General features: G+C 42.4%; 1 protein-coding gene across 2 annotated transcripts in view; it reads left to right on the forward strand.

Annotated features, from left to right (window-relative positions):
* The window catches only part of SORCS3 (sortilin related VPS10 domain containing receptor 3), a 585385-nt gene that overhangs the window by 509542 nt on the left and 62959 nt on the right, over positions 1–12884 (forward strand). For both annotated transcript variants that reach the window (XM_004265871.4, XM_049696818.1), the window contains exon 14: positions 4711–4818. In XM_004265871.4, coding sequence (XP_004265919.1) covers positions 4711–4818 — 108 coding nt within the window. The remainder of the gene's footprint in view (positions 1–4710; positions 4819–12884) is intronic.

The raw sequence follows: 12884 nt of genomic DNA on the forward strand, positions 1-12884 counted from the left end.
TTGTTTTGTTTTCTTTTTCAGCTTGAGCTTCTCATTAGTTACTCTTTTTCCTTTCTCTGCTGTGGGGCTCTTTGTTTTTTCATTTTAATGAAGCATTCTGCTTTAAGTTGGTCCTCTCCTATAAGTGACTGCCAAATCTACATCCCTGGCTTTGATCTGCCTCCAGAAATCCAGATCCATCCATCCAAAGGTCCTCTTGACAGTGTTACAACACGGAAATCCAAAAAGCATCTCAACCTTGACGTGGACCAAACAGAAACAAACAAATAAACAAAAAGCTTTGCTTCTCCTGTTCTTTACATTTCCCTTTCCCAGTTGCTTAACCCCCCAAAACCATGCTGTCTGTGACTTCTCTCTTTTGTTCAAGCAAAATCCTATTGACTTCATCTGGAAAAATAGCCTAAAAATCTTATTGACTTTACGTGTAAAAATATCCTCAACCTTTCGTCCCTTTCTGTGTCCACTATTAAAACCATTATCCAAGCCCCTTCTCTTACTTGGTCTCTTATAATTGCCATGCGTCCCCCACCGATTCATCTCCTTGCATCAACTTTGGGGCCTGACAGTCCATTCACCACAAAGAAACCATCTTGTAAAGGTTAAATCAAATCATCTCTCTCCCATTTCAGCTGGGGACAAGGTCCTTTGTAATCTGGCCCAGCCTTACTTTCTTGACTCCATTTCCTCCTATTAATCCCCTTCCCACTAATCTACAACCACCAACCATCTTTCTGTCCTTCCCATACAGCAACTTCATTTCACACCAGGTTTGCCCTCCAGAATGGCTCTCACCTTGATCTTTGCATAGCAAATTCCTTACTATCATTCAGATCTCAGTTTAAATGTCATCTCCCCAGAGAGGAGAACTTTCTTAAATTTTCAATACAAAGTAGCTTCACTCACTCTCTATCATATCCCTCTATTTGAACTGTCTTCATGACACTTATTTTTAACATATTTTTTTGTATCCATTTATCTCCATATTGTTTGTCTCCTCAAACTAGAATGTAAGTTCCACTGAAGCTAGGGCCTTCCCTTTCTTGTTCATTGCTATATCCCCAGAACAGTGGCCACTGCCAACCAGGCACATGGTAGATGTCAATAAATATTTGCTAGGTGAATTCTATTTTCTTTTCGTTCTATAGTCCTGTCTTGTTACTATTTAGAAGTCAATTGTAACTTTACCCCTGTCTCCCTGAGTACTGGCAGTCTTATCAATTTCAATTTCACCTGTCGGCCTAATAAGGGCTTCCCTATTCCTTTGTCTTGGCCATTAATAAGCTATTGAATAGAGGAGGAGAAGGTGGGTCCCGTGGGGTTACCATTCAATACAGTTACTTCAGAACATCTAAAAACTCCTAGTCATCTGAAAGAATAGCTCTCACAAATGACAGACCCAAGTTTCTGATACTCAAGAGATTACATTTTATAATGTATTTTTTTGGAGTTTCTTTGGGAGTTTCGTTTTGGTTTTAATAATTATCTCAGCATGAAATATTCGGGTGTTAGAAATTACTGTTCTCAGAAAGTCACCTGAATAGCACGAACTTGGGCTTCCTAGTGGTATGTTGACTGTAGATTATAGTCACAGCATTCATTCCTCACCCTGGCTCTGGAGAACTGTCCCCTGGCCTATGCTAATTTTATGTCATCCTTAGACTTTGGTTATTGTATATGCTAGCCTTTCCACCTGGATGTTGGCATTTCCTAGTGTTTTTGCTGATCCCATTCTTCCATCTAATCCATGCTTTTGCTCCTTCCATATGGATTCAGTTCATACAGCATGCTTTTATCTTCCACACCCTATCTCTCCACCGTGGGCTCAGTTTTTCTTTGGAGCTTACGTCTTAGAACTCAGAGCTCAGAAGGCTGTGATGGCCCCTCTGTTTCTATTACTTTGTGGTGTCTTATCTTCATGTGTAAAGTAAAGATGACTGTCCTCTGCCCTGTTAATGGCAGTGGTGTGAAGGCTCCTCCTTCCCTGGGATGTGGTGGCACTCAACTGCAAGTTTTTCTGCTAATGTTAATCACTGACCTTCATCAGTAAGGAAACTCTGAGAATGAGATAAGGATGGAGGTCTTCAACCACTTTGGCTTCTTCCTACCAAGACAATAATCAATCCAAAGTCATCAAAATAAACAAACCAAAAACTAAACAAATATCTTTTTGTACCCTCTGGACTTATCAGACAGACTTAACTAGTTAGTGGCCATGACATACTTTGAAATACCTACAATTATTTTAGGAACCAGGAGGGTACATAGCATGAAAGGTAAGTCCATTCCCAGTTATGCTCTTGTTTTCACTTTTGAATGAGGAACCCATTTCCAAGAGAAGCAGTTCAGATCTGCCCGACTTCCTCTGGTTCAGCTTCAGTGATTATTTAGCCTTCAGCCTATTAAAAAAAAAAAAAAAAAAAAAGCCTGAAATGGCCAAGTCCTTAAAAGTCAAGACAATATTGACTTGTCTATACATTAGATCATCAGGCTATACATTAGATCTCCAAGAACTCATTCATCTTGCATAACTGAAACTTTGTACCCTTTGACCAACATCTCCTCATTTCTTCCTCCTGCCCACCCTCCACTCCCACCCCCTCAGAAACCAGCTTCATTGTGGCCAATGTTTCACTATATCCCTATCTATCTATCTATCTATATCAAAGCATCAAGTTATACACTTTAAATATATACAATTTTTGTATGTCAAAGATATCTCAGTAAAGTTCATAAAAAGTCAAGACAGATACTGATAATTTAGGAACTCATAAAAACTTTTATAACCTCTGCCTGCTTTTTGTTTGTAGAAGTAGATCTCAGTATACCAGAAATACAAAACTTCTTATTGCATGAGACTAGTTTTTCTAGCTGGGTAAAGAGATTGACTTTGTAATTTTTTTTTTTTTGCAGTATGCGGGCCTCTCACTGCTGTGGCCTCTCTCCTTGCGGCGGCCATGGCTCACAGGCCCAGCCGCTCCGCGGCATGTGGGATCTTCCCAGACCGGGGCACGAACCCGCGTCCCCTGCATCGGCAGGCAGACTCTCAACCACTGCGCCACCAGGGAAGCCCTGACTTTCTAATTTTTAAGATCGGTTTATTTGGGAAGAGAGGATAAGATAGAGAGACAAGTAATATCCAGAGAATGGACTGAGTAGGTTGACTAGTAATGGAGACAGGGATTCACATCCAATTCATGGATGCTAGTGTAAGTAATGCTTGAAAAATTATTGGATGGATTAAACGAGTTTCCTTAATCACTTCTTAGTTTTTTATTCATATATTCATTTAACATTATATAGTACCATGTGCCAGTGTTTCTGCTAATTTTAGGAATGCAAAAGTGAACAGTATGGTCTTTGACCTCAAAAAGATCACAGTTCAGTGGGAGAGTCAGACATATCTTTTGAAACTATGTATGTAATATCAGGTAAGAAGCATTGTAATAAAGATATGTAGGCGATATGGGGGGGGGGTGGTCAGACAATGCACAAGACATATGTGACCCCTGAATTCCCAAGATTTTAATGTTGCATGGAGGGATTCAAGATGAGTTAAGAAGTCATCACTCAGCACTATGATAGGTGAAGGCCTGGGTGTTGTAGGAAAATAGAGTTTCTACAGTTGAACTCAGTATCCTGTGTTGTGGAGTCAGAGAAAAATTAAGAATTAACCAGGCCAAAAGAATCACAGGGCTTCCCTGGTGGCGCAGTGGTTGAGAGTCCGCCTGCCGATGCAGGGGACGCGGGTTCGTGCCCCAGTCCGGGAAGATCCCATATGCTGCGGAGCAGCTGGGCCCGTGAGCCGTGGCCGCTGAGCCTGCGCATCTGGAGCCTGTGCTCCGCAACGGGAGAGGCCACAACAGTAAGAGGCCCACATACCGCAAAAAAAAAAAAAAAAAAAAAAAATCACAGAAAATGAATCAAATAAAGCTGCCTTGGGGAAGGAGGAGTGTTGGGAAAAGCTTCTCAGAGGAGATGGTCTTTGGGCTTTGTCCTCCGATTAAATCAAGGGGCAGTAGGGAACTCGATAATATCAAGAAAAGGAAGGAAGCAACTGCTCAAGATTGCTCAAATCCTCTCCACTAGCAGCATCCCTTTAAAGAGTTTCAGATGCTGTGTCCACAAAGGGCCAGACCTTCCTCTTACTGTTGGTCGAAAGATGGAACAGTGTTGCCCAGAACATCAGACACTCAATAATCGTCCCTAAAAGCCCCTTAAAGTGGCATCGGGGAGGGAAAATGATACTTCATCCATTCTGAACAAATAGGAAATGGCTATTTTTAAGGTTTGATCTGAAAGACACACACCTCCCCTCCCATAGGGTAAACCCCGCACTACTGAATTTATCTGTGTCAGAGACTCCAGAGGCTGAATTGATTGTGCTGTAAATTGAACCTCGGGTTCTGTTCTGAGTACTTGAAAAATGACACTCCAGCCACTAAGCCCTCCCGCCTGGGTGGTTTTTTTCCTTCAATTCTGAGATGTTGAACGATTTCTGCAGCTCTTGGTGCTGTCTGTACCTGGGCCAGGAAATGCAGTTTTGATCAAATCTCATAATAATGTAGGGAGATGTTGAAGATTAATACCTATTGATAATCCAAACTGCCAGAAAGGGAGATACAGAGGAGAATTTAATCACCTGAAAACCGGTTGCAAAACAGTGTGGTTTTATTTTCAGCTGTCTCTTCCATCTACTTGTTTCCAACCCAGGGTGAGTTTTGACGAGGGCCACTCCTGGAACAAGTATGGTTTCACTTCGGTTCCTCTTTTTGTGGACGGAGCTCTGGTGGAGGCAGGCATGGAGACCCAAATTATGACGTGAGTACTTCTTTGTCTGTGGTCAAAAGGAGCCTGGAGACCTGGGTTCTATTTCCATGGAGGCCATGGACTTTCTCCAGGGAGGCTTACACGAAAGCATTTCAGTCTCTGGACCAAAGTTTCCTCATCTGTAAGATGGACATATTTATGCAACACCCACCAATTCAAGAGGCTACGGACAGGATTAGAGAAGCTGGGCTTCCAACTGAAAAGTTAAGGTTTCTCATAAAATTAAAGTATTGTAACAAATTTCCGTTTATCCAAAACCCAAGCAAACAGAAAGCTTAAGTCTTTCGATGTGTTTTCTCTCTTTCCAAAACAGTCTAGTAAGGAACAAGGGATGGGGACAGAGGGAACAAAACAGCCAACTTACTGAATACAGGGAATGTTTTAAGGGAACCTCCTAGAGTCTGTGATATACACACACACACAGAGTTGCTGTTGTCCCATTTCAGATTAATTTGCTGTGTAATTTTTTCTACACTCCTTTACGATGAGAATAGATGGTAGAGATAGAGGTCTTAAAGCTGTAAAGAGCTCCAAAGTACTTTCTGAATATTAAAGAAGATAATAATAATTTGATGTTTTCTAAAATTATATCATAGTTTAATTCTTAAAAAGTTGATTACGCGTGTTTGTGTGCACTACTGTAGGTAGGGGGGTGAGGAGGAATAGTTGTGGGAACCCTTCACCAGCAATACGAAGCCCCACCGCTCTCCACCTCCCCTACTCCCAAGAGACTGGAATATCTTGCACTTTAATTATTTGCTGGACAGAGTGAAGGGAGTCTGCTGGGCAAGATTAAGGGGAATTTGCTATACTGTGGACTTGTCACAGAAAGGCTTATAGAATGCTCCTGGCTAGTTTGGGGGAACGCTGTCATCTTCTTACTCTAGGGGACGCTGCTCTTCTCTTAACCTTTGCGTTCATTAATTTCTTTATAGTTTGAATCAATCTTTTTCTGATAGGAGACTGATGAGCTTTGCGGAGGAGGCAAATACAAGGGCAAATGGCTAATTCCTATGCTTTACTTTTTTTCCCAGAGTGATCAGTTGAAAAAGCTTTTATAACTGCAGCTCCGCAGTTTTGATCAAATGTTGTAATCTAGCCCCAGACCACTTTGCCATGCTCCTTCCCTCCACTTCCATCCTCATAACCAGAGGGCTGACCAGCCACTCCTCTGAGCTTTCAGAATGACAGAAAGAACCCAGCCATGATGGAAAATGGTGCACAAATTGGAGAAAACAAACAGAACAAATGGACAAAAGTCCAGTCCTAGGAAATTCAGCAGAAGCTCTACACAGGGGTTCCATGTCTATAGGATATGTCTGTAAAAAGAGTCTATAGGATTCCCAGTGTCCTCATTATTTAAAGAATGTTCATAACAGAAAATTTGGGTGGCTTCACAAAATGTCTTTAAAATTAGTTGGAACAAGTGCAACGAAGAGTGATTTTTAAATTATCTTCAGTTCTTTCTGAATTTTCCAAATTGCCTGTACAACCTTCTCTCTAACTTCAAGGGTGTGAACTGTGTCTTTTAAAGACTTAACGCTCATTTTTGAGCATGATCCATGTGTTAGGCACGTAGGCTCTATCGTTGGAAATTTAAAGACGTGATGTCAAACCCTATGAGGCACTGCTACAGTCTTCCCAAGGGGTATATAGTATTCGGAACTTCTCTGGGCAGTTCTGTTGTACAGTGTAAACAAGGGTTTCTGGTAGAATTTGTTCCTCAGGAAGTACAGCTTTAATTTGAGTTTTTTCAGCAATTTCTTTTTGTTCTCCTAAAATATCCTCCAAAACAGAATTGTCTCACCATCTAAATTTCTAATTAAATGGACTCTGTTGTTGCTGTGAAGTCACTTTATTAATTAAGACTTAACACTATTGTATGCAAGTTTAGCTGTTTGAGCCATGGACAGTATTTAAGATATAGTATGTTAGTAATGCTTAGAGTCTAAAGCCTCATCGTTTGGTAGAGACACAGCAACAATATGTTGTATAAATACAAATTCTGGATGTTCAAAGGCAGTATCATAACATAAACTTTATTTCTAAAATACAAACGATTTGATAAATATGTAGATATATATGCATAGTGAATATATATGCAAGTATTTGTGTGTATAGACATATGTCCGGGTATATATGTACACATAGATATACATGTATATATGGAGAGATTTAGACAACAGAGGTACAATGAGAGAGAAATCCCAAGGACCTAGGGTCCCAGCAAGACCTTCGAAAAGTTATATTATTAAACAAAACTAGCGGTACCTATGTGCCAGTTACTATTCTAGATGAGCAAATCAAGAAGAAACCCCTGTCCTCGTGGACTGCATACATTAAATAAATGTGACATACTAATGACTCTGTCATGTTACCCAGAATACTCTGCCCAGGGATTGAAATATTTTCTTAGGAATTCTAGGAAGCGTACCCCAGAATACTAGGAATACTGCCATCTTTTTTCATAAGGATCTCTGACCACGAGCTGACTTTTCCAAATGATTTCCCATCCTTCGCTTAATCACTAGATATGAAAAGAAAACCTTCCTCCATTCTGGGACTTCCTCCAATACGGCCACTAGGAAGTTTCAGGTATTGAGTTCTAAGTTCTGTAAGGCGAAGGTTCACATATTCAAGAAGGTTGTGCAATCTTCTTGAATGGATCAAGCCAAGTGTGGCTGCTCGTCACAATCAAATCTGACATGGCCCTGGAAGGTTGGGCAGGGAAGATACCTATGGTCCTGAAGTCAGGTCTTCCCTGTTGTTTTAGCAAAGAGACGTACTGGTCCTCCTTTTATTCTGTGTTCTCCTTACCTCATGCTGTGATTTATCCTGCGTTCTCTTGTACGAGGCCTCTCTGAACTCATTGCATGCTTCTCTTGGGCATTACTTTGAACAATAGTGCATGTACACCAATCTCTGCATGACCTGGCGTTCCCCAGCAAATTTAAAGCAACAGTTTAGATTCTGTATTCATCTAATCGTAAGTGGTAATATATATATTTTTTCTCAGCTTTGGTTGGGGTTTAGCTGGTCACATGGGTATGAGGGAGATTGACCTCAGGGCTAAACCATTTACTGAAAAGATGAGCTACTGCTTCTGTTTTTCTTTCCTCCCCAATAAGACTCCAAGGAGTGTGGCAGAGTTTTTGTCTCCCTTGCTTATCAAGATTCTTTAAATGCTAGTAAGTAGAACAGGAACTAGAATAGTGCATAATTTTCTTATATGGGATTTGAGGCAGACAGGTATTTGTCTTTCATGGAATTAAGATGAGTTTGGAAGCAATCATCCAACCAAGCATAAACAATTCAAGCTCCCTATTTTTAACTTTTTATTAATTCAGAGTTTCTCTAGGATGAAAATGATCCAGGGCTCCTTAGACAGCCAGAAGTGTCGGCCCTGGAATGATTGCCGAGAGGCAATTTCTGGCTCTGTCTTAGGTTTAAAAAGGACGTTAAAACCAAGTGGCCCACTAAGGATGACCACTGCTTTTCTCGCATGGAATAGCAATGACAAAGACTAAAGCAGGAGTTCAAATAATTTTATATATGCTTTAGGAACTTCGAGGACAGGAGGTCCATTTGGGGACAAGACTGCTTAACCTTGCCATTTAGCCAGAAACTTATTTATGATGCAGGCTATTTGATTTCTGTATCCTGCCTCTTTCTGTTAACCCTGACTCTGTAGTTCAACTGAAGTCAGAGAGAAAGAAGGGCTATAGCTCATTCACATTAAGGTTTTATTGCCTCGTTACCTTCATTTGGAGGATATAATATGTATAAGTTTGTGATGGTTAACATTATGGGTCAACTTGACTGGGTCATGGCGTGCCTAGATACTTGGTCAAACGTTATTCTGGATGCTTTTGTGAAGGTGTTTTTGGACAAGATTAGCATTTAAATCAGTAGACCCAATATAGCAGATTGTTCTCCCTAATGTGGGTGGAACTCATCCAATCAGTTGAAGGCCTGGTTAGAACTAAAAGGCTAACTCTTCCCTGAGCAAGAGAGAATGCTTCTTGCCTGGCTGCATTTGAACTGGGACATGGATTTTTCTTGCCTTTGACTCCAACTGAAACTTCCACTTTTCCTGGGTCTCAAGCTTGGAACTATACCATTGGCCCTCCTGCATCACCAGCTTGCTGACTCACCCTGCAGGTCTTGGGACATGTCAGCCCCCATAATTGTGTGAGCCAATTCCATATAGTCAGTCTCTCTCTCTCTTTGTCTCTATCTCCTATTCATTCTGTTTCTCTAGAGAGCCCTGACTACTACACATTCATTCAGAAACATTTCATGAGCTTCTGATATGTTTTAGACCCTCTTCAGGAATATCAAAGAGGTAAATACAATTACATCTATCTTTAAGGAGCTCTCAGTCTGGTGTGTTGGGGGGTGCATGGAACGAGATACACAATCATCAAGAATCCCTAGTTATATAACCAGGATACAAGTAGAGGGAAGTGAAAACTTCACATGTATGAAATGTGACAACTGAGTCAGTCTGGAAGTTTCAATAGCAGTTCACCAATGGACAACCAATTAATAGGTAATAGAATGTAAGCTCAAAGAAAGCACACATTTGAAACAGTTTTGTTGAACACTATAACCTCAGGGCCTAAAAGAGGGTTGGCATGTAGTCGGAAATCACTTCTCATTGGTTGAAAGAATGAATGACTTCAAAGCAAAGGAAAGAACCATGAGAGAGCATGACTGGGGTTAAGGGGTTGAGCCTATGAAGGGTCTTAGGTTATGTTTAGGAATTTGACTTACATCCACAGTGAGGTTCTTGAAATTGGAAATATGGAAACACCACTCCTCTTCTCAAAATGCATGGAGGGCTTCCCACTGACTTTAGGATGAAGTCCAAACTCATCAAATGGTCTATAAATATCTACACTGGGTCCATGTCTGGGACCTCAGTTCTGGCCCCCATGGTCTGACCACCCTTCTCTGATCTACTGGTGCCTTTCTGCCCCCGGGTCTTTGTCTGTGTATCCATCTGGAATGTGCTTGCCCTCCCCACTTGAGCAACCAAGCTTCTAATTAAGTATCTTTCAAGTGTCAGCCTAAGTATCAGTTTTCTGGCACACCCTCCTTTAGCCCACCAGACCAGGTTGGGGCCCCACTCTCTATATAGCCTTAGCCCTATGTATTTTTTCCTTCACAACACTTTAGGCAATAAATGTTAATGAAAATGGCCGTTGGTTCAGTAGGTTCCCCTCCCCCTTCATCTAACCTTAAGACGCAGACACACGTGTTTGCACATAAACAACACACACGTGAACACACACACACACACACACTGACTTTAAGTTCCCATGAGGGAGGATCTTTGTGTATTTTGTTTTTTGACTGCCATGTGCATCAGTTTTGTGCTAGCGCCAAGGATTTAACCATATATATGTATTAAGTGATTGAATGAAGAAATGAATGAATGAACACATGACTCTTACGGTCCCCAATAATCTTACCGCCATTGTGAGTATAGTGACTTCTCTGGCCCATGGCTCTAGCATTTTAGGGAGTTGCTTATAGATCCCCAGAGATGCTGAAGTGCTCTGATCAGAATCCAATCGTTGCAAGTTACGGGAGCCTGGAGTTGGGTAGGAATCAGAGCAGCCTGTGTCTGTGTGCAGACGTGTGTATAGGGGATGATGAAGCAGGGGTGGAATGGCAGTGGGTGCAGAAGGGCAGCTAGAGAATGAGGACCGTCCTGGGAATGATTTCTTATTTCTTCCGCCTTCTGCAGAATCTCTCCAGTGTGCAGTTCTCCCGGAGGCCAAAGCTCGGGAGCATGGAAACTTCTAACGCCGTGGCTTTGTAGGGGAATCTGTGTGGGAGGGACAGTTCCCAGCTTGCAGGCATGGGATTTGCTTGCTTTTATTCCTCTGTTTTCCACTGTCTTTTCAAATGTTATTATTTCAGCATCTCCCTGGTAACCTTGACAGGAACCATCTAGTCTAGTCTAATTCACAGTGAAATGTGACCGTTCTTATTACTTAAGGCTGAGAACAGGGCTGGATGATTGACAAGCCGGAGGGCCTATTGCTGTCTCAGGCAGTGGCTCTCCAGCTGACGAGGTGCCTGTGGCTGTTAGAGCCCTTGGGACTCTTTGGTCCACTATTGGCCCCCAAATTAACACTTTAAGGAGAGCTCTTTTTTGCTTGGCTCAGATGTGGCATCAGATGGAAAAACACTGCTTTCCTACAGCCTCAAAGCCACATTTGAAATTCTTTCTTGATATGAAGTGTTTTAACCAATTGGTTGTGATTTAGCTGATCTTTCACGGGGGCCAGGGAGAACCTGGCAGCCTCCCGGGGGGAAACAAATCCCCAAAGGGAGGGGTGCAGCTTCCCTGGAAGAGAATAGATAAATTCTTACCAGGAGTGGGCAGCAGCCAACCTGTGTCTGTCCCATACCTTCCTTTGTGTCAGGTATCTTGCTGAGCTGTCTCTCAAACTTGATTTCACTGACATTTTGCAATAACCCCATCAGGTAGATCAGATTATTGTCCTTGGGCAGAGAACACTGAGGCTCAGAGAAATTAAGTGCTCAGCTCACACACTCAGTAAGAGGAAAACGGAGAGCAAGGAATGTGAGTTGCAAACCTTAGGCTCAGAGCTGAAATTTGAAGAAAGATACTAGAATTCTCCAAGGTTTGTTCAATAAAGGACTGTGGCGTTTGGGGCAAGAGAGGCGGGGATGTTATTCACTAAGTATTGATGGGTACCTGCTGTGCTACCAGACACGAAGTCACAGCAGACCCATTCAAACACAATCCATCTGAAAAAATATGACCAACACATGAAAGAACTACAAAACAAGTAAATGGTAAGGGGGTAGGACAAATTGTAGTTGCCAGTGGATATCAAAGAAGAGATTAAAAATAGAGTAGCTAGGTAGGGCTTTGTGTCTGTGCAGAGAGGGAAGAGCAAAGGTATTCTAGGTGGGGGAACAGTGTGAGCAAACATGGAACGGTAGGAATATGAACTTGCCTGGCCTGTACAGGGGAGAGTGAGAGATGAGAAGGGCCAGAGATGCTCTCAGCAAATTGTCTAGGGCCAATTGCCTCGCTGAGTCCCTGTATAAATCCGATTCTAATTGGCATAAATCTCTGATCCATTGTTCCGCCAGCAGAGCTAATAGCCAAAGGGAAGGGGGAGAGATCACATTTTGCCTAGAAAATGATACAAACCCCAAAGCTGTGGAGGTTTGAAAAAAGTGAAGACCTTCTTTCTACTTCAGAGACCGTGACCTCATGCTTAGCAGTGGACATGCTCTCAAATATAGCCCTGGAGCAACACGGAGACCTAGCCCTGAGCTTAAATACATTGTTTAGCCTCTAGTAACTACATCCGATAAAGTCATTGGAAATGAAGCAGTGCTGCTTCCATGGACCTGTTTTTCAATTCTCTGTTGTTTGCCAGAAGAGTCTGATTTTACTTTGCCCAAAGTAAGTAATCAGCAAATCCAGTGAAACTCCCAAATCATTGCCTCTCAGGCTGGCTGCTGGACTCACGTCCTTCAGGTTGTCACCAGACTTGCCATCCATTCAGAGGCCCACTGAGTTGGGGCCAAGGAACACAAAAGCAGAATGCATGCCTACATAGGGGGCTTGGGTGATATTGGGAGGTACTGGCAGCTGGCAGTAGGCTGGGAAGAAAAGGCTTATTTTGACCCATGGATTGCTGTGTGGGATGGGGTGATGGCTGAGAACATAGGTCTTGGAGGTCCACACTCCAGGGACAGTGCTCAGACTGCCACTTAGTATCCCTGTGACCTTAGAGGTCTTACCTTCCCTCTGAGCTTGGGGTTCCTCGTGTGACTGTGAGAATTAAGTGAAATAACCTCCACTGAGTGACATTGGAGATGTTTGCAGCCTCCAGAGTCTAATGATCAAGAAACGGGCCACCTTCAGGGAAGAATTTTGGCCAACTAGAGCAGGGGTCAGCAGACTGTCTCTGTAAAGAGTTTTAGACTTTGCTGGCTGCAGGGTCTTTGCTGCAGCTACGTGTCCCTCCTGATCTAGTGTGAAAGCAGCCATAGACAGC

This window comes from Orcinus orca, chromosome 14 (assembly GCF_937001465.1).
Source record: "Orcinus orca chromosome 14, mOrcOrc1.1, whole genome shotgun sequence".
Classification (NCBI taxonomy): domain Eukaryota; kingdom Metazoa; phylum Chordata; class Mammalia; order Artiodactyla; family Delphinidae; genus Orcinus; species Orcinus orca.